General features: G+C 44.8%; 1 protein-coding gene across 8 annotated transcripts in view; it reads right to left on the bottom strand.

The window, feature by feature from the left end:
* LOC106588628 (receptor-type tyrosine-protein phosphatase U) overlaps positions 1-25,918 on the bottom strand; it is a 283,920-nt gene that overhangs the window by 73,220 nt on the left and 184,782 nt on the right. For all 8 annotated transcript variants that reach the window (XM_045709320.1, XM_045709318.1, XM_045709315.1 and 5 more), the window contains exons 4-11: positions 22,028-22,109; positions 17,230-17,345; positions 11,400-11,571; positions 9,946-10,124; positions 9,616-9,730; positions 6,415-6,735; positions 4,512-4,621; positions 410-611 (exon numbers count right to left, since the gene is read on the bottom strand). In XM_045709320.1, the coding sequence (XP_045565276.1) occupies positions 410-611; positions 4,512-4,621; positions 6,415-6,735; positions 9,616-9,730; positions 9,946-10,124; positions 11,400-11,571; positions 17,230-17,345; positions 22,028-22,109 (1,297 nt within the window). The remainder of the gene's footprint in view (positions 1-409; positions 612-4,511; positions 4,622-6,414; positions 6,736-9,615; positions 9,731-9,945; positions 10,125-11,399; positions 11,572-17,229; positions 17,346-22,027; positions 22,110-25,918) is intronic.

Raw genomic sequence — 25,918 nt, forward strand, 5'->3', positions numbered from 1 at the left:
ACTTATTTTCTTTGAACAAGACCCAGGAACCATATCATGTAAGCTATCCTGATGCAGTGAAAAAGTACGAAAAATAATCAACAAATGAAGTAAGCTTTATGCAACATCTTTGTGTGGACCTAGCACATTTTTCCTTCCACAGAATCTGAGCACCAGTCAGTCCTATCTCTCAGGCCAGAACAAGGAACAAGTGATCAAGTCAAACCCACAGCAACACTTCTAGTCTAACCCAAGTCCCAGCCCCAAGTCCCAGCCCCAGCCACAACCCCTAGCCTCAGTCCCCAGCCTCCGCAGTCAGCCACCAGCCTCTGCCCCCCAGCCTCCGCCGTCAGCCCCCAACCTCAGCACCCAACCCCCAACATCAGCCCTAACCCCAGAGGCGGTCATTGCTCATGCCACACACCCTCACCGGAGATGTTGGTGGTGATCTCAGTGAGGGCGGTCTGCCCGAAGCCCTTGGCGGTGCGAGCTCTAACAGACACCAGGTAGGTGGTGCCGGGGTGTAGGCCAGAGAACATGTGGTATGTCTCGTTCCTCAGCTTGGAGACAGTACGGCGAGGGCCCGGTACGTTGATACCCGGGTCGGATGACTCGATGCCCTGGTAACTGATCTGGAGACCGGGAACAAAACACAGACAAATATGATCACAATGCTGTGTTGTAAGACTGTTGTTGCTGTAACAGATTTAGGAACAGGGAACAAAACACAAACCATAGAATAACAATGAGTAGTCCCTGCTTACAAACTGTGAACATAAATTAATCACGGCGAGATTTGATTCTGCTTCCTGAGATCATACAATAGGTGTTGTTGTTAGTGTTATTGTTGTCGGATGAGAGAGATGTTTTGCTGTGGGTTGTTTCAATGTTGGGAGTCAAGCAGCGATTCTACAAATAAGCAGGTGTTACTGTGCCTCTGACTGTGCCTGTGCCAGCCTGCCTGCCTTGCACCCCCACCCACAGTGACTCCACCACGCAGCCCAAAATGAGATAATTTCTGTCATTCCTGAAGGAAGAACTCAGAACGTCTCCTCTGTCACTACACAGACAACCAAAAGACACTCCAATTATTTCTGCTGTTGTTCTTTTCTGCTTCAATCTCTCCTTTTCTTTCTCCGAGATCCTGTTTGCAGTGCCTCTCTCTTCTCCCTCTTCTATCATCACCTTTCTTATCTTTATTCTTTCCATTTCTCTCCTCCCCCTCTCTCTTCTCCCTCTTCTATCATCACCTTTCTTATCTTTATTCTTTCCATTTCTCTCCTCCCCCTCTCTCTTCTCCCTCTTCTATCATCACCTTTCTTATCTTTATTCTTTCCATTTCTCTCCTCCCCCTCTCTCTTCTCCCTCTTCTATCATCACCTTTCTTATCTTTATTCTTTCCATTTCTCTCCTCCCCCTCTCTCTTCTCCCTCTTCTCTCTCTCTTCTCTCTCTCTCTTCTCTATCCTCTCACCAGCCAGCTTTGACACATCCCAGTTTCTCATTCTCCTCTCTCCTGCTTCAACCGTCTATTCTCACTCATCCATACCGCCCCCCTTTCACTCTCTGCCTAAATTCGTCTTCTCACTTCTCTTCATCTTCTCCTATAGCTTCTTTCCTTTTCCTTTCTCCATATCTTCAGTCTCTTTTCCAATTCACCTTTAATATCTATTCCAACAGCTTCTTCCTTCCCTTTCCCTCATTCTATCTATCAGTATTTCTCCATCTCACTATTTACATGTCTCTTCCTTTTCATCACACTCTCTTTCTGTCAGAGCAGACTCGTCAGGCCCAGACCTGTCTCTGTCTGGACACCTTTCATTCATTCAGCGTTGTCACCGCAGCCTGCCTGACTGCCGGATAGATAGACAGACACACGCCAGACTGCCTGGCAGACCTATTGCATCCATAGCTTATTCTGGGCTTTTGAAGAGTAGTTACAGTTCTCCAGCTAAGCATTGGCGGAAAAGCTAAATATGACTGTGGCTTGATTAGTGTTAATAGCTAAAGTCTTTCTGTCTACTTAATGTACAGAAATCGCTGTATGCTCTAAGAGTTGGCTACAGAGGTCTGTGGCAGGCGATCAGAGACATATATACAAGTCAGTGGAGGCTCCTCAGAGGAGTAAGGGGAGGACCATCCTCCTCAGTGAATTTCATACTATACTAAATATAATCACATATCACCAAATAATTGATTAAAACACACTGTTTTGCAATGAAGGTCTACAGTAGCCTCAACAGCACTCTGTAGGGTAGCACTATTGTGTAGCCGGAGGACAGCTAGCTTCCGTCCTCCTCTTGGTACATTGACTTCAATACAAAACCTATGAGGCTCTTGGTTCTCACCCCCTTCCATTGACTTACACAGTAATTATGACAACTTCGGAGGACATCCTCCAACCTATTAGAGCTCTTGCAGCATGAACTGACATGTTTTCCACCCAATCAAAGGATCAGAGAATGAATCTAGTACTGAAAGCATAAGCTACAGCTAGCTAGCACTGCAGTGCATAAAATGTGGTGAGTAGTTGACTCAAAAAAAGAGGAAGACAATAGTTGAACAGTTTTCAACAAATATTTGTTTTTAAATGAAGAGAGAGAGAGAGAAATTTCGTAATTTTTTAAAAAGCTTTCCGTTTCACTTACTTAGCTAGAAAATGCAGCTGGCTAGTTTAGTTACTCAAACACCTGGCTTAAACAGAGGGGTATTAGCTAGCTGGCTATGACTAACCAACACAACACTGGAACTCTTCCAACCTAAGGTAAGCTTTTAGTTGTATTAATTTAATGCCACCGTGGACTGCCCGTGTAAGTGCAGTTACGTTACACTGTTGCACTGTTACACTGTTACACTGTTACACTGTTACACTGTTACACTGTAAAGTAACTGCATGATTGTAACGGGTTTACTAACACATTAGTTCTATTAGCTATGTTGACTAGGATGTTACTTTAGCTAATATGGGGACAAAGATGTAGGCTGTGTGTAGCGGTTATGACATGGTTTGGCTTGGAAAGGTTTTTAAACCTGGTCACATACAGCTGATGTTTTGTTCATTGAAGTCCACAAACGAAAGGAAAAGGTGAGAGGGAATACAACGTGACTGCTATGAAAGTGAACTGTGTTTATGCATGAACAGGGGTGTATGCATTCCGCCGATTCTGTTGAAAATCGTGTCTTAAACGGAAGCGAAAAAAACAGGGATAAAAATACCTACATTTGTCCAATGGAAACTCTTGTTTGCAACTGTTGGACTAATGATTACACCCTAGATAAGCTAGATGCCAGCAAGAGTGTGCAAGGTGGTATTGAAAGTGTCACTGTCTGTCCATGTGTCACTGTCTGTCATCTAAAATATTTCTCTCCACCTGTGTGGACCTAAGTTGTAAAGTTTCATTCATAGGCTAGGTTGTAGCAACCTCATGATAGGTATAGGGAAAATTTGAGTATCATGTAGTAGCCTAAACCTATCGATGTTACATTGAACTGGGTGAATGGAATATGAATGAGAGTTATCCAATATGCTCTAATAGAAGTAAGGCCATGTTCATTAAAAAAAAATAATCCTCCCTCATCATAAATGGCACTGACCGCCACTGATACACATACATAAATAATTTGCACCCATGTGAAAGCATATTTTAGGCAAATAAGTAATTATACTGCTTGTCTCTATATAATTGCAGGGCTGCAGTCAGAGGCTCAGAGGCTCTACTAGCCTCATTAGCATAGGAGCATATACAGAGACCTGAACTGTGGCGAGGGAGAGAGAGAGAGAGAGAGAGAGAGAGACAGAGAGACAGAAAGAGAGAGAAGCCTCCTCTCCCTATTCTCTTACTCGCTTTCTCTCTTCCTGTGCTCACTTTGTTATTTGAAACGTCCTGACATCAAGGGGTCTCTTCTCGCCATTGTCTGCTGGCGCTACACACCACCCAGGCAGAGGAGCTGTGAGTGTACACAGAGAAGAGTTCTGGGCAGGATATTTCTAATACCCTTCATTTGAGAGGAAGAGAGGATACATTCCCTATTAATGACTATTGCACATGTCTGTACTGCACGGGAAGGCAACTGGATTCAGTCGCAGGCCGATTTTTGTTGAAGCGGAGGGTTTAGGGCCCGGAACATAATTTGTACACTGCAAATTGAGCACAACTAAGCCCAAAAAGAGATTGTATTTCAAAATAACAATAATTTTATACCTTGAGACACAATCATGTCTCTTTTTTTATTTGTGGGAGTAATTGATGAAAAGATTTCCTAAATTAAACACATTTTTTGCTGAATTTCTTGTGATTAGTATTTGTTTTACCCAAAACTACACCCCCCCCACAAAAAAACAACAACAACACAACAACACACTTCTGTGTCAAGCTGAAGGAAAATAGAGACCATAGAGATACATCTCAATAAAATAAGCACAAATTATTAATTGGGGAAAAAAGAGAATGATAGAGAATAAGATTGATCTCGAGATAGATCTGTGATCGCAAAAAGGTAGACAGACGGGAAAGTTGAGGGCATGTTCCATACCTCATACTGTGTGATGACCCCATTGGGCTCCACAGGCTCCTCCCACTTCAGAAAGATCATATCGTCTAATGGGGTGAAAGTTAGTGACTCTGGGACGATGCCACCAGGAACTGGAAAAGAAAACGCAACATAAACATTCTGAGAGAACCCTCTGTTGATTGAATAGGGGGTCCAATAGGAAGGAAGTGACAAATGATATCCGGTTTCTCCCTAAAGACAGGCAAACCGATTTCAGGACCAGAAGATTTGATGAGTGTGTGCCTGGGTGCAAGCGTGCATGCGTGTTTGCGTGTACATCTGTGTCTGACTGAAAGACGCTGCTGCTACAGTTCATGCTAGTTTTGTCAACTAACAGACTGTCTGACTGTCTCTCTGGCTCTGAGCCTGTGTCTCAGGCGGATAGAGTCCAGAGCACTGCCTTGTGGCTGACAGTTAAACCTGCTGTATCCTCTCTCTCTCTCCACAACAGCCCTGAGAGGAGCAGAGGACAACAGCCGCAGTGTAATGGCAGGGCCTAACAGGGAAATGGGCATCCAAACAAGAAATCCAAATGGGTCTGAGACTTTGTCTGAGACAGGGACTTGTTTTGACATGGGGATTACAAGCAGTCAATGGATCGAATAGGGGCCTGAAAAATCAGGGCATATGTTGAAGACACGGTTGATTGGTTCAGTGACAGAGTTGGGAAAGTTCAACAAGCCCTAGAGATGACAAATGGCTTGTGGTTGTCTGGGACACATGAATCTGTGCATGCGTATGTGTGTATTTGTGAGTGCAAAAAAACAACACAGAGGTAATTGTATTAGGTCTCCCTGTAGTCTTTCTGATGATTTTTTCTCTTGCCCAAAGAGAGCTCTGGGAAGGTGAGATAATTGCGTTTTTCTCTCTGCTTGCTTACTTCAAGTACAGCTGTTCAACTGACTATGAAATGCATTACATTATAAGCAGGAGCACATGGGAGGACCTTGCAATTTGAAGATTTCAAAATGCAACCAATTTCATGCAATGTATTGTAATCTTACAGTACCTATCTTATTTTATTTTACCCGGTAAGTTGACTGACAACACATTTTCATTTACAGGAACAACCTGGGGAATAGTTACAAGGGAGAGGAGATGAATGAGCCAATTGGAAGCTGGGGATGATTAGGTGGCCATGAGGACCAGATTGGGAATTTAGCAGCCAGGACACCGGGGTTAACACCACTACTCTTACGATATGGGATCTTCAGTGAGCGTAGAGAGTCAGGACACCCATTTAACATCCCATCCAAAAGACAGCACCCTACACAGAGTAATGTCTGCCCTGGGGTACTGATATATATCGTTTTTTAGACCAGAGGAAAGTGTGCCTCCTACCGGCATCTGGTCTCCCATCCAGGACCAACGCTGCTTAGCTCCAGAGATAAGCCAGCAGTGGGATGCAGGGTGGTATGCTGCTGACTCTTGCATTGCCTCTCTCTCTCTCTCTCTCTCTTTCCCTCCTCTCTAATAGGTCAAGAACTGCTGTGAGCAATGTTTTATTGCATAGTACATTTGCTCTGACCTCCAAATTAAATCCATCTCGGTGAAATGTATATAATCCGCTGTTGTACACAGGAACATGTTAATAGAAAGATAAGCAAAATCATCTCACCATTTCGCTGGTGGCCATGATTCTGACTGATACATTTTTCATCTGCTTCCATTTAAAAGGCTGATCTTTCATTTAGTTATGCTGATCCTGCAAGTCAATATTAGCGTTTTTGGGTCCAACACTCTCTGAGTTTCATATGAACTATAATGCATGCAGGTAATAGAGTCCACTCACTGTTTTTCTCAGTCTGGAAGGTGACTTCTCTGCTCTCTTTCTTGCCCTAGACTTCAACTTTACAATGCATGTTGGGTAATAGAGTCTACTTACTGTCCTCCTCGGTCTGAAAGGTGACCTCTCTGCTCTCTTTCTTGCCTTCTGGGTTTTCCAGCGCCAGCCGGACGTGGACGGAGCGGAACGGGGGCAGGTCCCTCAGGGTGAAGTGTGATTGGTTCCTCTCTACGGAGAGACACTCCCTCACTGTGGCATTGTTCCCTGCGCTGCCCCCTGCAGGTGTGGAGTAGCGGTAGCAGAGAGAGACCGAGTAGGTGTGGCAGCGCGTCAGGTTGTAGCCCAGAGGTTCCCATTGTAAGACTAGTTGACGAGGCTGGATCTCTATGGCTGTGAGGCCTCGCAACGCACGCATGGGCTCTGATAGGGGGAGGGGAGAGAGAGAGAGAGAGAGAGAGAGAGAGAGAGAGAGAGAGAGAGAGAGAGAGAGAGAGAGAGAGAGAGAGAGAGAGAGAGAGACAGAGAGAGAGAGAGAGAGAGAGAGAGACAGAGAGAGACAGAGAGAGACAGAGAGAGACAGAGAGAGACAGAGAGAGACAGACAGACAGACAGACAGACAGACAGACAGACAGACAGACAGACAGACAGACAGACAGACAGACAGACAGACAGACAGACAGACAGACAGACAGACAGACAGACAGACAGACAGACAGACAGACATAGAAAGACAGTGTGAGATGGAGTGATGAAGAAAAATAGAAAGATAAGGAGAAAGAGACATACGGTTAGTTCCGATGTTTACATTCCAAACTCACCACAGGAAGCTGTTTAAAGATATATTTTTTTAAAACACCCTGGAGAGAGAGAGAAGAAGGGAGGAGGAGGGAGCGATGTACAACAATAACACATTTTTTATATAATTTCACTCATACCTTCATTCTTACAGAGTACAGTCTGCTCAGCTCCAGGACCAAAGACAATTCCCTATGAGCTGAGAGGATGTGATATTGAACTAGCTAATTACTGCTGGCATGTGTGAGACTGGGGTGACGAATCCTCGTGTCCCTGCCACGATAATGTCCAACAGGATCATATCTGGCCTGCCAGACCGCAGCCACAGAGGCTGCTAAGATGAGGTTGTGTCTGGCAAATTATTCCCTCTAATAGTGCACTACTTCCTCATGGGCCCTGGTCAAAAGTAGTGCACTATGTGACATTTGGGATGCACCCTATGCAGACTAGAACCTCATTAGGAAAGATGCTATATGAAAGCATGGCTCATCATTATATTAATCACTCTACCACCCACCCAGGCTGCGCTCCCTGTCTCTGTCTGTCTGTCCAGCAGCACGCCACCCTGCAGCCCAAACCAACCCCACAGCAGCCAACAGACGTCCAGGCCCACAGACTCACGTTGATGAGACTAATCAAAGGGACAAGCCAGGGGCGGGAGAGAGAGGAGGGTGGACGGAGGGGCGGATGGGGTGGAGGGTTATGTCAGACTGGCTGTCAGCCCACTCTGGGCTCTGCTGGCTCCAGATCATCTCCTCTCCTCCTCTTGTCTTAAACCATGGTGTCAGTGAGCTAAAAGAGAGGACACCTTCTCACCAGGGGTCAACTGTTGCTATGAACACAATCAGCCTGGCTGTCCTCCGACCTACAGGTCACATGCTGTTACAGACACAATCACAGCCTCAGGACAGAGAGAAAGGTGGGATGGGGGAGAGGTCTGGCAGTGCCAGTTGGACCAATCATTGAGTCACTGTCATGCGTTAAGAGAGGTTAAAGCCTCTGACATTTATAGGAAGAAGCTGATTAATACACATCTATGCCTCAGGGGGGAGAGATGGAGGGAGGGAACAGTCTAGACGCGTCATGTCAGAAAATAAATCAGGCCATGATTTCAGTTTGCCCAATGTGCCTCCCCAAAAGACCATAGAAGTAAGCTGACGACATGTCGCAGCATTGCTCAGGTTAAAAAGGTAAGTAAAAGAAAACACGTATTTTGAATATCCAGATATCCGACCAAAATTCAGAATACTATTCAAATAGAGAAATGATTTCAAACCCCCGTCCCTATACTACATCAGTTAAAACTGGAGAGGGATTCGTGAAAAGCCTTCTCTCCGGGGACGCAGCTGGATAAAAAAAGAATAGAAAATAGCACCAGATGAACGTGTTGAATAAGCAAGGGCTGCTGCTGCTTCTAGCCCAAAACGTTCTGAGCTGGACAGGAAGAGGGGATATGAGACAGATTGATCTACAGCATGAGTGTCAAACATACGGTTCGCGGGCCGGATCCAGCCCACGCGGGGGTCCAATCCGGCCCGCGGATGGGGAAACAAACTAAATATACTTTAAAATGACTAAACCAACTGTGTTGAAATGATAATGGACCTATATTCATAGTTTCTCCACTGTCCTGCTCACTAAAAATCACTAGACAGTCAGGGAGTATTGCAAATTCCAAAAACAATGGATAGAGGACAAATCTGGGCACATTTTTACGGCAAAGAAATATAACCAATATTCATTGCGCCCTCTGGACCTTGTTGAAGTCCGAACACGGCCCCCGGGGCAAAATTAGTTAGACTTGACATCCCTGGTCTAGAGTGTGTAGTGTCACAGGGGCTCTCTCTGCTCTCTCCCCTGAGATTGAGGCTCAGATCTGGGCATAGGGAGCAGACAGGAGGTGGGCAGCTGGAGCCTCGTGACAGGAGGGATCAGAGACTACGATAGATGACACGACGTCATGTCGGTCTACTTGACACGTCTACAGGGAGCTGTTTCATAAAGATGAGCACTGAGCGCTGGGGAGGGTAAGTACAGATAAGTGTGTGTGTGTGTGTGTGTGTGTGTGTGTGTGTGTGTGTGTGTGTGTGTGTGTGTGTGTGTGTGGTGTGTGTACGTGAGAGAGAGAGAGTGTAGTGGCTGTGAGAAGGTTGCAGGATCTTCACTCGACTATATAATTAAATCAACACACATCATTTAAGTGTACCTATCCATGCATACACACCGGCTTCTAAAGAGGTACCTACGTATATATCAGCCACTGAGCACTATAATCCACACACACATCCTCTCAACCGGTGGACAGCAAGCCATTAGAGTATATGTTTGAATGTTGTTGTCCTGGTGTTATGGAGGATGTTATTATATGTGATCTCTCAGTGCCGTTCCTGAAGCGATAAACAAAGTTGAAGGAATGGAATAGATAAGAGTATACTAGAGTAGAACAGAATAGAACAGAACAGAAGCTAGGTTTGGGTTTAGACCCGTTCAGCCCCACTAACTCACCTGCACACTTGGTCCTGCTGACCAGGGGAGGTCCAGGCGCCCCTGTGCCCCCCTCCCCTGGTCGGGTCAGTAAAACACTGATGCGGTACTCTGTGTCCGGCTCCAGATGCCACACCTTACAATAGAACAGAGAAGAAACATGTTTTTTATATTTAGCAAAGACATGAATAGCATTTAGGAAATGTTTATTCAACGTTAATGTTTTTTTTTTTACTTTAACGGCAAAGTAACTCAGAGTTCTTTAATAACAACTGTTTTTACGAACCTGTAAAGAATGCTGAACGACAAATTAACTTCTACGCGTACACACACACACAGACACACACAAACCTTATACGTGAGCGAGCCCACACCGTGCGTCTCCGACCATGGTGATTGGCTGGCCCGGTACTCGATCTCGCGGCGGATCACGGGGCCATCCCCCACGATGGAGTTGGTGTTGAGTTGAATGATCAGGTAGGTGGGGCCAGCCCGGAGCAGCTGGGGGGGAGCGATGGGGGTGGGGGGCACTGCCAGGGTGAAGGAAGGGGGGGAGGCCAGAGTACAGTGTTATACAGAGGACTTTTGAGTGACTAAGTGAGTGCATGCAGGGGCGTAGCGGAGGTTAAAACAAAAGGCCTTTTACACACGATATGATGATGTTGACATATACAGTCCTTGACGGAGTGAACAGTTAACAAGATAACTGAGACAATGGTTTAGTAGCACTGTCTACCGTCTGTCAACTCCTCCTTTCTATCCTCAATAATATAAAAAAATAATCTTTGTGATCGGGCTAATTATAAAAACATCATCAATTGTTGTCAAATGAACAGAGATATAAATGACATCCAGCGATCCATAGTTGTACGCCAAAATAAGACGTCCGCATTTCCACAGAAAAAGCAACAACTCTCGCAAAGAAAAAACAAGTCATGTTTCATGCTTTTCTTGTTTATAATTTCCCTCAATTTCTTTCTGCTCGGCTAGAGCGTTGACTCACAAAATCTTTTAAGATTTTGATTTCTGAGAGGCACTTGAAGGGAAGGGAATTTTCAATTTTCACCATAATGAATGTGAATTATTTGCGTGAGTGATTGCGTGTGTAATTCTGCATGTCCTTTCAACGTTAGACAAAGAGACACACGCACACACGCACACACGCACACACACATTACAGCAACATGTCCAGTGAAAAACACTGTTTACACAGAGTATACAACATATGTACATAGGTGAAAGATTGTGTCTACCTGTTTCCACAATAGAACGTAGAAAAGAGAAGATTTTGCTAGTTCAGAACACATTTCCTATGTGTGTGTGTGCATTTTAACGTGTGTTTATGTGTGTGTGTCCCCGTGTGATTGACTAAGTGAGCCAGTGCTTGTGTGCATGTCTCACATAAGGAGAAGCTGTTGGAAGTTGTTGGGTGGAGACGGAGGTAGGACATATTGAGGAGGGCAGTAAGATATCCCAGAATGGTAGCTAGATGTCATGGTCGGTTGGCGGTGTCATAGGGGAGGTAGTGTGTGGTGCAGTGTGCTACAGGACAAATGTGTGTGTGTGTGTGTGTGTGTGTGTGTGTGTGTGTGTGTGTGTGTGTGTGTGTGTGTGTGTGTGTGTGTGTGTGTGTGTGTGTGTGTGTGTGTGTGTGTGTGTGTGTGTGTGTGTTTAAACAAAGACACATTATAAGACATAACATCGTCAATAGCTAGACATGTTTCCACTGTGTACCGGACACATATTTACGATACTATGCTGTACACACTGCATAAACATGACTATACGGACTGGCCGTACTATACCTCTGACAATGAGCTCGGCGAAGTTGGACACGGCAGCTCCGCGGGCGGACTCTGTGATGCAGCGATACAGGTCCTGCTCCCCTCTCTCAGCCTCCACCTGGAAGGTGGCCATGAGACGCTTGTGGCTCAGACGCTGGATAGAGGATGCCGCCACAACCACACTGTTACGACGCTGCAGAGAGAAAGAAAGAGAGAGGGGGGGGGGAGAGAGAGTCACGCTAACTGACCCTTACACAAGTGATCATCTTTACCTGTGTAGACAGCACCTCTGTCACTGCCACCAAAAACACCCACAACACACAGTCACATAGAGAGAGAGAGTCAGGTTACCCTAACTAACCTTCACAGACAGTTATGTTTATTATAATGTACAGTACCAGTCAAATGTTTGGACACACATACTCATTTAATGGTTTTTCTTTATTTTTACTACTTTCTACATAGTGAAGACATCAAAACTATGAAATAACACATATGGAATCATGTAGTAACCAAAAAAGTCCTAAACAAATGAAAATATATTTTAGATTCCTCAAAGTAGCCACCCTTTGCCTTAATGACAGCTTTGCACACTCCAGGTATTCTCTCAACCAGCTTCATGAGGAATGCATTTCCAACAGTCTTGAAGGAGTTCCCACATATGCTGAGCACTTGTTGGCTGCTTTTCCTTCACTCTGCGGTCCAACTCATCCCAAACCATCTCAATTGAGTTGAGGTCAGGTGATTGTGGAGGCCAGGTCATCTGATGCAGCACTCCATCACTCTGCTTCTTGGTCAAATAGCCCTTACACAGCCTGGAGGTGTGTTAGGTCATTGTCCTGTTGAAAAACAAATGAGACTCCCACTAAGCCCAAACCAGATGGGATGGTGTATCGCTGCAGAATGCTGTAGTAGCCATGCTAGTTAAGTGTGCCTTGAATTCAAAATAAATCACTGACAGTGTCACCAGTAAAGCACCCCCACACCATCACACCTACTCCTCCATGCTTCATGTGGGAACCACACATGCGGAGATCATCCATTCACCTACTCTGCGTCTCACAAAGACACGGCAGTTCGAACCAAAAATCTCAAATTTGGACTCATCAGACCAAAGGACAGATTTCCATCGGTCTAACGTCCATTGCTCATGTTCCTTGGACCAAGCAAGTCTCTTATTCTTATTGGTGTCCTTTAGTAGTGGTTTCTTTGCAGCAACACGAAGACCTGATTCACGCAGTCTCTGAACAGTTGATGTAGAGACGTGTCTGTTGCCTGAACTCGGTGAAGCATTTATTTGGGCTGCAATCTGAGGTGCAGTTAACTCTAATAAACCTATCCTCTGCAGCAGATGTAACTCTGGATCTTCCTCATGAGAGCCAGTTTCATATGTCCTATGTGTGTGTGCATTTTAACATGTGTGTTTATGTGTGTGTGTGTGTGTGTGTGTGTGTGTGTGTGTGTGTGTGTGTGTGTGTGTGTGTGTGTGTGTGTGTGTGTGTGTGTGTGTGTGTGTGTGTGTGTGTGTGTGTGTGTGTGTGTCCCGTGTGATTGACTAAGTGTGCCAGTGCTTGTGTGCATGTCTCATCATGAGGAAAACTGTTAGAAGTGGTTGGGTGGGGAAGGCGGTAGAGTGTGTGTGTGTGTGTGTGTGTGTGTGTGTGTGTGTGTGTGTGTGTGTGTGTGTTGACTGAACTTCATGTCTTAAAGTAATGTCATAACTTAAAGAAATGATTGACTGTCGTTTCTCTTTGCTTATTTGAGCTGTTCTTGCCATTATTTGGACTTGGACTTTTACCAAATAGGGCTATCTTCTGTATACCATCCCTACCTTGTCAAAACAAAACACAACTGATTGGCTCAAACGCATTAAGAAGGAAAGATATTCCACAAATGATCTTTTAACAAGGCACACCTGTTAAATGCATTCCAGGTGACTACCTCATGAAGCTGGTTGAGAGAACACAAAGAGTGTGCAAAACTGTCATCAAGGTAAAGGGTGGCTATTTAAAGAATCTCAAATATGAAATATATTTTGATTTGTTTAACACTTTTTTGGTTAGTACATGATTCCATGTGTTATTTCATAGTTTTGATGTCTTCACAATTATTCTACGATGTAAAAACAATAGTACAAATAAAGTAAAACCCTGGAATGAGTAGGTGTGTCCTAACTTTTGACTGTTACTGTATGTGTGGCCATGAGATATAGCCCTCCATAATGGGATTGTGAGTGGGAAGGAAGGAGAGAGACAGGGAGACAATGAGGGACAGATGAGGGTACCATGGGAGGTGGAGATAATAAATACATGATATATGTCATAGCTACCATCTTGGCACGGAGAGGTTGCATGCCGGGCTGCTGACAGAGCTGTCACACACATCCATACACGCACACACACAGACAACCCGTACTAATATGCTCGAGGCACAAGAGTGCTCGGATCAACGAGGGGAAAAGGAAATGACAACGCGTCGCCTGTCACACACACACACACACACTCAAAGCGTGAAGTTTTCCAGGTGCAAGAGGCTATATGCTGCTCCACTCTTAGAATAATGTATCCAGGATGTTATATAAACTAGCCCAGTTTATATAACATAAAAGTGCCTGGGGGAGGGGACATTTGCTCAAAAGTATGAAACTGCCTATGGGAGTAATATGGCATAAATGTATAGATTGTCACTGAGGCAATAATGTTAGTGGTTGTGAAAAGTATAATTGGGTTTTTCACTTCCATAAGCCAATGTTGGATCACATTTTAATTATTGTGTGTGTGTGTGTGTGTGTGTGTGGGATTCTTCAGCTATCAGCCACAGTCCCATCCCATCTCAATGTACATTCATTCAGTCAAAACAAACAGACAATCCTACAGCTTGTCATACAAATGAAAACATCCCGTATTAAACCTGTGTGTCTTCCATTTCTCCCCCTCTCTTCCCCTAAGCCCCATATCACACCATAATTAGTTTATGTGGTAAATCATTCATTCATTCAGGATTTCCAACTGAACACAAACAAATGTTGACGTTGTCGAAAGATCAAAACGGAATCAGAAACAGAACAAGTAAAACTCTCTGATAGAAAGACAAAAGAAGGCAATACAGATTCATTGAATAAGAATTCAAATTGCAAACATTTTGTTTGGACTATTTAAACACACAAATGAGAGAGAAGAAAACACTCAGTAGGTCTAGAGAGAGTCCCCTCACAGCAGAGGAGATCAAACAGAAAGTAGCAATTACTGTTAATGAGAATAAGAGAGAAACACGCGCACGCACACACACACACACACGCACACACACACACACACACACACACACACACACACAATTACAGAGTTGAGGGGAGAAAAACATAGAAATAAGTGTTAAGATTGGAACAGTACACAGCTAATACATAAACAGAAGACAATAACGGGTTGGGGAAACATATTGTTCCTCCCTGCCATTACCAATCCGTTCTAAGTCAGAGCAAACGTTGGAATCTGGTTTCAACTGGGAGACTATAGCTCAGTTCACCGTATGTGTATTGTGTAATCCAATATGGGTGCTAATACTGTCATGCATCCTTGTAGAAGAGATGCACTTCAACCACCAATTTGTAAGTCGCTCTGGATAAGAGCGTCTGCTAAATGACTTAAATGTAAATGTAAATGTAAACCAGGGCGGCCCATCCATTAGGGCGTTAGGGGCGTGCCCCACTTGTGATTGGTCAAAAACAATACATGTTTTTGTTGTTGTTGTATTTTTCAACAAAATATATAATTCAATGTCCATAAAAGTGTTGTTAATTTGTGTACATTTTACTGTTCAAAATGATATTGTTCAAAACAAGTTGTTCAGTTAACTACTTCTCTGCCATCAGCAGCTCTGGGTGTCCAGCCTGCTGCCCAGGCTTGGATTGTATTGCCAGCTATTACATTGCTTGCTATTGGGGGCGACGGCAGCAATGAAATTGCAGGATCTCATCACATGATTTTCACAGAACAAAGTAAATGGACCACCCTGGGGTGCTGAATTGCACAGGTCTTCTGGGTCTTCTCCATCAGGTACTAAACAGACAGCGCTAAAGAGCAAATTGCGATGAACTTGGAAATAAATATTCATGCCAGTCATTGGGAGCCTGGGACCTGAACCAGACATCCACACCCATCACCGGTCGTAGGACATAGCGGTACACTAGATAAAACCTTCTCATGGATCTGGTGCTCTAGCTACCGGCAAGCTGCTTGTTGCCTTTTCCCTGTGCTTGTGTCACCAACGCACTTATGAGCGCTGCTCGTTCTAAATTTTTTTTTACTTTTTGTCATTTAAACAGTGGCAACGTGCAGCAGTAGTGATTGTTTTTAGTGAAACAGGTGTGTCTGACACCACCCCCAAACAGTGTGTGTGTGTGGGCCTGGTTGTTGCGCGTGAGACTGTGTGTATGCGTTTGTCTGTGTCAGAAAACAACAGGAAGGATTAAAATGGTAGGTTGTTGAACTCTTGAAAAGAGGAGAGGCTTTGGATACAAAAAATACTTCAATACAGAAGAAAGAAAGAGAGGAGGAGACGGAGAGAAAATGGAGGAATGTGTCGTCTTCCCTCCTTCCGTCCTTCTTTCTTCATCTATCTTTTCAAAGGCACTTAGCTTCAACGAGGCTTTCAGACCCAGGTTCCAGTTAACTAATATTAGCTGAAATTCATGCAGCAGAAATGTAAACCATTTTGAGAGATTACTTCATGAAGGAATATGAGTAACTATCAAGTAGCAAACCAAAAGGCCACTCAAACAGTAGTCTGTACGCAGGGACTCGTCCCTCTGTGTTTGATGACGTCGTACTGCTGGGTCTATCTTTAATTCACTGAAGTATATATCAGACCTCATAGAAAGAACAGCACACTTCTATGCATTTATAAATCTGGAATCCTTGATGGTGAAACTGCCAAGTCTGTTTGCAATATTCCAACAACAAAGAAGTAACAGTAAACAACATTGTGCTCTTGATAGAACAGCAGCATATGTAACGCATTTGTTTTTACCACGCAACGCAACACTCCCCTCGCTGCTCCGTCAATAAAACAGCCATGGGGCGGAGAGTGGCTCTGTTTTCCCTGATGAGGATTCCATCTTTAAGCCTGAAGGAGAGCATAATACCTGGGCCCCAGGGCAATCAGTCAGTCTGTACTCTCAGTCTGTACTCTCTCCTCCATCAGTCTGTACTCTCTCCTCCATCAGTCTGTACTCTCTCTCCTCCATCAGTCTGTACTCTCTCCTCCATCAGTCTGTACTCTCTCCTCCATCAGTCTGTACTCTCTCATCCACAGTCTGTACTCTCTCCTCCATCAGTCTGTACTCTCTCCTCCATCAGTCTGTACTCTCTCCTCCATCAGTCTGTACTCTCTCCTCCATCAGTCTGTACTCTCTCTCCTCCATCAGTCTGTACTCTCTCCTCCATCAGTCTGTACTCTCTCCTCCATCAGTCTGTACTCTATCCTCCATCAGTCTGTACTCTCTCTCCTCCATCAGTCTGTACTCTCTCCTCCATCAGTCTGTACTCTCTCCTCCATCAGCCTGTGCTCTCTTCTCCATCAGTCTGTACTCTCTCCTCCATCAGTCTGTACTCTCTCCTCCATCAGTCTGTACTCTCTCCTCTATCAGTCTGTACTCTCTTCTCCATCAGTCTGTACTCTCTTCTCCATCAGGAATGTCTCCGTTTATGTGTGTCTTGTAGGTGGCAACGCCCGCAAGCACACACACACACACACACACACACACACACACACACACACACACACACACACACACACACACACACACACACACACACACACACACACACACACACACACATTCCTCCATCCTTACCTCAAGCAGGAAGGGTTCTGTCTCTGTAGTTTTGCCTGTGGCGACACACTGGAAGGTGGCATTCTGCCCTGCATTGACCTCCACATCCCCCAGCCGAGAGAAGTGGGGAACCTTGTCTGTAGAGAGAGAGAGAGACAGATCCTCTGTGATACTGATGCACTGACAGTTCCTTATTATCATTCTGTCTCACACACACACACACACACACACACACACACACACACACACACACACACACACACACACACACACACACACACACACACACACACACACACACACACACACACACACACACACACACACAGAGGACGAGAACATCAGTGCAGCACAGCTCTCCCAGTCATGCCTGTGGGCAGTGACTTCACAAAGACACAGGCTGCTCAACCAAACTTAGTTTCTCCACTCAGAGTTCTACAGTATGTGAGAAGACTTTCTCTCCCTGTCACAGACATCAGAATGCCTGCAGTGCAACTGGAAGTATTACTCTTATATACTGTAAGTACACCTACAGGACACTTATAAGAACAGCTATACATTATTTCTTTCAGACACTTCAACATCTTTATCAAGACATTACTTCAGCGTTATTCTGTGTTCTATCCCTCCTTAACAGTTCAATTGCACTCTTAGGCCACAATTCTCACCTAGGAAAGGCTGTAAGAAAATGTTCACTGAAAAATATCACACAGAAGAAATTCTAAGAAAAATGTATAGACCGTGTTGAGACTCCTGTGGTTTCCATATCCTAGATCTTCTCTTGCCTCACTGTACCAAAGAGCTAGCTAGCTGTAACAGCACCTTGTATCATGTGCTTTGTGGAGCATAGCAATAGAAGAAGCCAGTTAGAACACACTAGTCCAGTATAGTACTTGTTCATAATTGCATGTACAGTATCTGAAATCACAGGGATTTGATTTGATGTTTTCTAACCTGTACAAGATCCCATCAAACTGCTTTGAATGGCTACAATGGTTTCTCTGGGTTCTGCCTCAGCTATACAATGAGGAAACACTGTAAAGGGGTGCTAATAGTCAGACTTCTATAAAAGCTGGTTAGTACATACCTGTAGTCTGCTTAAGCATTAACCCCTCTCTGACCCACAAGTGAGTTTTTCATCAATAAAATACTATTTAACTGATGACCCTTCATCTAGTCCTCTAGATAGGGGTAAAAACCTAAACAATAAATAAATACTCTGTACTTTACCTGTATTTGACCTGCAATTTAACCTTTGACCTTTGTGCTAGAGACAAATGCTCTTCTTTGCAGTAAAGGTCTAACCTATAACAAGGATGTTCGTATGTTTTCCCTATGATGTTCAGAGGCAGAGGGACAGTGATCTGAAGTTTGACTACAAATGAGCGAAAAATGTCATAAATGTCATAATTTGATTGATTTCTGACTTTCTGACAAACATTTGGCTCTAAATGTTGAACAGTCGGGTTTATCAACTTAGCAAAAACAGCATACAAAAATAGGACATCCTCAGCTACTGGACATTCATTTTGGGAGGTTAAAATCATGTATTTATGATGTACTTACTGTACTGTGTCAAACTGACCGAGAACATCGCCCGTGTATAGCCTTTCGGAATGTTTAAGGCACTTGGATCATTGCCTACCTGAGATGTTAGATTCAACTTAGTGAAGTTTTATACTATTCTGATTGGACGATGCATTGAAATTACGATATCCTTTAAATAAACCCATAAAATCTGTACAAATGTTTCCAGTGATTTACCTTAATGGTAGGTCTATACTACAGGAACAATTGTATTATTTGGTGAGCTCTATACAGTAGCGACACAAGAGGAAAAGGCTGGGAGGCAGAAACATTGTAGCACAGAAATAGAAAGTGATACTTTTGCAAGCATGTGGTATTCTTTTACACCAGCAAAGCGACCCCCTCTATAGATGTGTGAGTACTTTACCTAGATGAGTTTTGTGTGACTATGAGCGCAACACACTCTATACTGAGACCAATGTGACGAGGCCTTGGTGGTGGCTCAGACTGTACAGAGACGGACTAGTGAACAGATGAAACCCTGCCATAAAAACACACACTCGGGAGTGTATCACAGTGCGTCTACTTATTTATCCAGCACCTGCTCAAAGCCACTGGGTGTGCGTACAGTGTGTTCTGTCACTCAGTGGTAAGCAACCACGACACTTTTCCCCTTCACTTCTACTAGCTTTAGCAGCTTTATTCCTGTTTTTCCGACAGGGGACATAGTGAACATGAATCAACGTTGATGTAAATGTGGCAGAATTAGCTCATGTATACGGTTAGTTTACACCTGTTGTCCCTGGGCAGGTGGGGAATGACTTTAAAATAACACCACACAGTTAGTTTACACCTGTTGTCCCTGGGCAGGTGGGGAATGACTTTAAAATAACACCACACAGTTAGTTTATACCTGTTGTCCCTGGGCAGGTGGGGAATGACTTTAAAATAACCCCACACAGTTAGTTTACACCTGTTGTCCCTGGGCAGGTGGGGAATGACTTTAAAATAACACCACACAGATAGTTTACACCTGTTGTCCCTGGGCAGGTGGGGAATGACTTTAAAATAACACCACAACACCACAGTATTTGACGGTCCTTTCTTATCCCGCACAGAAAAGTGCGAGGGTGATAGGATGAGAAGGAAAAGAGAGTGAGGAAAACAGGAAAACATGAAGAGAGGAACAGAAGAGGAGGGGAAGAGAGAGACATCTGTCCAGCTATCCTCCGCACACCTGACACTCGTATCATGAGACTCCATGGAAACGGACATCTGCCCGCCTCTCTCGTTTCTCTTTTCCTCTCTCGTTCTTTTCTCTCTCTCCAATAAGCGCATCGAGGGACGAGCTGTTGCTAAATTGATTTCTGCACGTAGTTGGTAGTCTTTCAGCACACATGCATGCTAGCTAGTTCAGTCTCTTGGTATGCAGGCCACATTATGCAAGTCACATTTTTACATCCAAACAAACTTCAATTTGACAGAGATTTCATTGGACCGCAACATGTGTTTGGAATAATGATAGTGACACTGGGGAAAATAACAGAAATGTCAAGCATGTTGGAATGTGAATATAAGAGAGACTCGATTTGTATCTCCTGCAGGCCAAACAAGTTATTTCTGCTGCCTTAGGGGGCATCGTGCCAGCTTGGAGTGTGTGTGTGTGTTCTGTGTGTGTGTGTGTGTTAAAGAGGTTCCGTGGAGGGCCCTGACAGCCACAGCATCTCCTAATGAGAGTGTTGATTATTTAATGGGGACGGTGGGGGCCAGGGAGATGACATCTGCATCAGCGCCAAGAGACGTACCCGTCACACACACATTATTCACACACAGAGGGCCCTGGCGACCACTCTAACTCAGCAACGGGTCCCATATAACCATGGAAATGAACGCATGCTGGCCGACATTCAGGTGACAGAGGCTAAGTGTTAAAAGTTTAAGATGAGTTGAGCCTATCTCTGGTGTTTTGGAGAGGGTTTATGGAGAGAAAGAGAGAGAGATGAACTTGTGAATGATTTATAAAGGTCTGGCTGTTTTTTAACAGGTGGTAAAAGCTATCTGAATTTCATGAGCTCATTAACGCCCTCCATTATCAGTCATTAACATTTCCTCCTTTGCTTTTCACTGAGGATTATCCCTTTACAGAGAGCCAAGGCAGGGGCCATCTTGGCTCGAGACCAACTGCTTGCGTCCATTATGGATTTGGTTGGCTCAACCTTCCCTGAAGTCTACAAGGGTCAGTGGTGGTCAATGGAAACTGTGACAGGCCTCAGCACCACTCCTATACACTCTGTCACACATTGTCAGCACAGCAGAATGAGCTGATGGCTCTCTGTCTGTATGTCGGCATTACTTCCATTTGGGACACAGCCTTTCACTGAGCCTGATCTCCTGTAGAGGTAATGGGTCTGGGGACAGCAGGTGAGTGGCTCCGGAGAAGAACGGTCAGGTACCCTGTAGAGGCATGGGTAGGTAGGGAGGGGCTGCACTGAAGGAGGGAGGTGAGGGGTGTTTGCACTGAGAGCTAAGGGAGGGGGTGGGGGGATTGCACTAAGGGAGCGGGTTAGCTATAATGGGGAAATCTCTAAGAGCATCACCATGTGACATTATGGTCCAGTTAGAGACCTCAGACTACTGCTGTTCTCGTCATGCCTTGGTGGAGAGGAAGAGAAAGCAACATGCGACGAGAGTCCGTTCACCCGGTCGCCTGCTGCCTGCTGTTTTCTTGGAACAGTGTGTGTGTGTTTCCTGGAACAGTACATTAGCTCTGAGAGAGTGGGCTCGTCTTGGTGACCGGGAGAGTGGCGAGCGGAGCGACGTGCTGAGCAGTCAGGAAGATAAAGGTCACCAGCTCGCTGTCTGGTCGACCGGGACAAAAGGAGCGGCATTGTGCAGCCGTGGCCATGGGAAATCAGACACGTGTCCACATGCCAGAAGCCTCTCAGAACCTTCTCTGGCTTTGAGAGCAGTGCCTTCGCCTCCGCTGATTACTTTACAAGCCTCTGTCCTTGTCTGTCCAACCACCCATCACAGTCCTGAGACTGTTTGCCCACCCCTGAGCGCCCAGACACGCATTTTCCCATTTCTTTGTCAAAGGTTACTGGCTCTGAGCTCTGTTCTGAAGTACATTGGTATATTTGTACTTTGGTGCCTTGGTGCATTAATACGGGACATTGGTGATATATTGGTATAGTGGTGCGCTGGGTTTGCTCTGTTGGTGTGTTGGGGCAGTGCTTTCTGGGCTGATATACATTGGGACGCAGGTGCTGTACTGTGGTGGGTAGCTACTTACAGCAGGGGTAATTGAGCAGCAGGATGTCGTCAATGGCGATGTAGCCTCGCCGTTCTGCTGAGACCGATGCTTCAAACACCACCTGAGGAGAGACAAGCGGGAGAGATGAGAGGAGAACAGGAGAGACAAAGGAGAGATGAGAGGAGAATGGAAGAAAGGATTTCACGTTAGGGAGAGAGAGGGGGAAGGACCGGAGGGAGAGAGAGGGGGAAGTCCTAATCAAACAGCTTGAATCCACTGAGGCCTGTCTGGTGGCGAATCTCTCTACTCAAACATCCATAGTTTAGCAGAGCCCCATAGGACAGCTTCGTTTCACAGTCATCTCTCTCTCCCACCCTTCCTTTCCCTCCTTCTCTTTCAAACAGCCATCTTTCTTCATCAGAGAACACACACAGAACATTGGACCCGCAGGAGTCATTGAGCGCTGCCCAAATCTCTACTCACTCATCTAAATGAATCTAGCATCATGCTGAGAAACCAAAGTGAATCCCAGATCTCTCCCACAGAGAACCAAAGTGAGTCTGGGCGTCTGAAAAAGAATTACTGCCACAATAACCCATATCGGTTAGTGAGGGACAATTTACTATTTTACCGCAGAGGCACAACAAATAAATAAACGGCGCATGGACATGGGGTTTACTGCATTCATAGATTCCAGACTTTAAATAGCACTTTGCATTCAAGTCATTTAGCTGGGCTTGATTGAGCTTTCCTGGCACAATGGAACCAATGCGATAGTTACTGACAAACCACACAGTGTAAAGCTCTGCCAATGATCCCAAAAGGTCATCAGAGGTGTTTATAATAGTTGATGTGTTTCGCACACTCACACAGACAATAATACATTAGCTGTGACCGAAACCAGCAGACTCTTGATAGTTCAGATTTCACTAACACTCGATGGGCCCTGGTCAAAAGTAGGATGTCCTTTGGGAAGCAGCCCCAGTGAGTCGCCGTGTTGACAATACATCAGGCTCTAAGTGCCTGGTCTGGATCGATAGAACCACAGATGGATACAGGCCACGCATCCCTGTCTGCTAATATCTTAGTATTCTTCATTCTTATGTGTGGGCCATTAGAGAATTGCAGACAATCAACTTCTCCATTCATCAGCCGCTGACGCACACCAACGCATGCACACACACGCACAAATATGCACACACACACACCGCGACACACCCGGCCATTGATTCACTCGCTCAGCACTGCACAGAGCCTTGACCCTACCTCATTATGACTATCAGCATCTGGCCGTACTCAGAGGAGAAAGGGGAAATGCGAGAAAGAGAGACAGAGGGGCAGAGATAGAGAGAAAAAGAAAGAGAGAGATGGGCAGAATGAGAGAAAGAGAAAAAGAGGGAGAGAAGGAGAGGGAGAGAGAGAGAGGGCAGAGAGAGAGAGATAAAGAGAGAGAGAGGAGAGGGAGAGAGAAAAAGAGAGGGAGAGAGAGTGGGGCAGATATAGATAGAAAAAGAAAGAGAGATGGGCAGAATGAGAGAAAGAGAAAAAGAGGGAGAGAAGGAGAGGGAGAGAGAGAGAGGGCAGAGATAGAGAGAGAGAAAGAGAGAGAGAGAAGGAGAAGGAGTGAGAAAAAGAGAGGGAGAGAGAGTGGGGCAGAGATCGAGAGAAAAAGAAAGAGAGAGAGGGGCAGAGAGAGAGGGAGAGACAGAGAGAGAGAGAGAGAGAGAGAGAGGGGGCAGAGATAGAGAGAAAGAGAGAGATGGGCAGAATGAGAGAGAGAGAAAAAGAGGGAGAGAAGGAGAGAGAGAGAGAGAGCAGAGATAGAGAAAAAGAAAGAGAGAGAGGGGCAGAGAGGGAGAGAGAGAGAGAGAGAGAGAGAGAGAGAGAGAGAGAGAGAGAGAGAGGGGGGGGCGGAGATAGAGAGAAAGAGAGAGAGGGGCAGAATGAGAGAGAGAGAAAAAGGGAGAGAGAGGGCCAGAGATATAGAGAAAAAGAAAGAGAGAGAGTGGGGCAAAGAGAGAAAAAGAAAGAGAGGGGCAGAAACAGAGAGAGAGAGAGAGAGAAGGAGAGAGAGAGAGGGGAAGAGAGAGAGAAAAAGAGAGGGAGGGTGAGAGAGAGAAAGAGAGAGAGAGAGAGGGAGAGAGAGTGGGGCAGATATAGAGAGAAAAAGAAAGAGAGAGAGAGGGAGGGAGAGAGAGGGATAGAGAGGGGCAGAGATAGAGAGAAAAAGAAAGAGAGAGTGAGAGAGAGAGTGGGGCAGAGATAGAGAGAAAAGAAAGAGAGTGAGGGACAGAGAGAGAGAGACAGTCTATTATTTTGGAACTTTAGTAAGTGTAATGTTTACTGTTAATTTTTTTATTGTTTATTTCACTTTTGTTTATTTTCTATTTCACTTGCTTTGGCAATGTAAACATATGTTTCCCTTGACAATAAAGCCCTTAAGTTGAACTGAGAGAGAGAGAGAGAGAGAGAGAGAGAGAGAGAGAGAGACAGAGAGACAGAGAGACAGAGAGACAGAGAGAGAGAAATGTTTGTGCATTCAGTCACACACATCTGAGAGCGGTATAGACACACATTAGAACATCAGCAACAACCAGGCTCTAAGTGTATTCATAGAACTGTGATCTTTGTCTCTCTGGAGGGGAAAGTCATTTTTCTGATTGGATTGTAAAGAGCACCATAGAAGTAAAGCACTTTGGGAATGAATGTACTTAGAAGAGTACAGGGGGAGGGATGGGTAAAAGACTGGTCGTCATGCAGATAGTGAGAGAGAGGTGAGCTCTTGCATTTTTCAGCATGTTCTTAAAAAAAGATATTGTAGATTTAGAGTTAGATGAACTTGGATTTTTTTGTCAGGGACATAAAAGGATGCTAGGATAACAGGATGCTACCCTCTACAACATAACCTTCACTATGTCACAAGGACATATACAGGATGCTACCCTCTACAACATAACCTTCACTATGTCACAAGGACATATACAGGATGCTACCCTCTACAACATAACCTTCACTATGTCACCAGGACATATACAGGATGTTACCCTCTACAACATAACCTTCACTATGTCACCAGGACATATACAGGATGCTACCCTCTACAACATAACCTTCACTCCAAATCAAAACTCAATACCTACAACCTGATTTTGGACAGAATTATGGAATCACCTGGAACGCTTACAACTACCAAAGATGATTATTCCAAAGCTAAACAGCAAATTGTCTGGGAATCAACAGAAATCTGAAAACACCATCCAACCTGGAACTGAGTGAGTAATGTTTAGTCTGAAGCTATATTTTATTTTCAAAAGCCAAGAAGAAAAATATATTACAATGATAGATTTTACTTTATAAGGACTGAATGCTAAGTTAAGGCTACCAAGGTTGATGCAACTTTAAGTCGCATTAGCGTGTCAAGTGAGTGGTCTCAAAGTCCTTTAGCCCAACAATGGCAGGAGAGTCGCACAGTCTACTCCAACCAAATGGAGAGGCCTTAGAAGCTGCCTCCCGCTGTTCAGAGGTAATTAAATACAGTACCCTGTGTATGTAAAGATACGAAAAGATCACAAAATGAAGCTCCTTACGGAAAATCAAGAGACACTTTTTGCTAACTATTATAAAAATGGGAACATCAACAACCTTATCTTCCACACAGGCCATCCCCTGGCATGGCACAGTGCCATATTAGCACATTACCCCTCTGTTAAGAGGGGGGTGTTGCCAAGGGGTGGAAACTCAGGATACTAGACAAAGAGGACTCTGAGTCAGCAAATATAAATCTCTATAAGTCTGGAACAGTATTGGTACAAGGCAAGTCCAAACAGTTTCAGCTGGACTTTCGCATAATCAAAGAATTAGCTCAGCAGGAGAAGCTCTCCCTTTAGAAAGATATCCCCACCCCGAGCAGGTCAGACCAGACCTCTTCAT

Source organism: Salmo salar, chromosome ssa27 (genome assembly GCF_905237065.1).
Source record: "Salmo salar chromosome ssa27, Ssal_v3.1, whole genome shotgun sequence".
Taxonomy (NCBI): domain Eukaryota; kingdom Metazoa; phylum Chordata; class Actinopteri; order Salmoniformes; family Salmonidae; genus Salmo; species Salmo salar.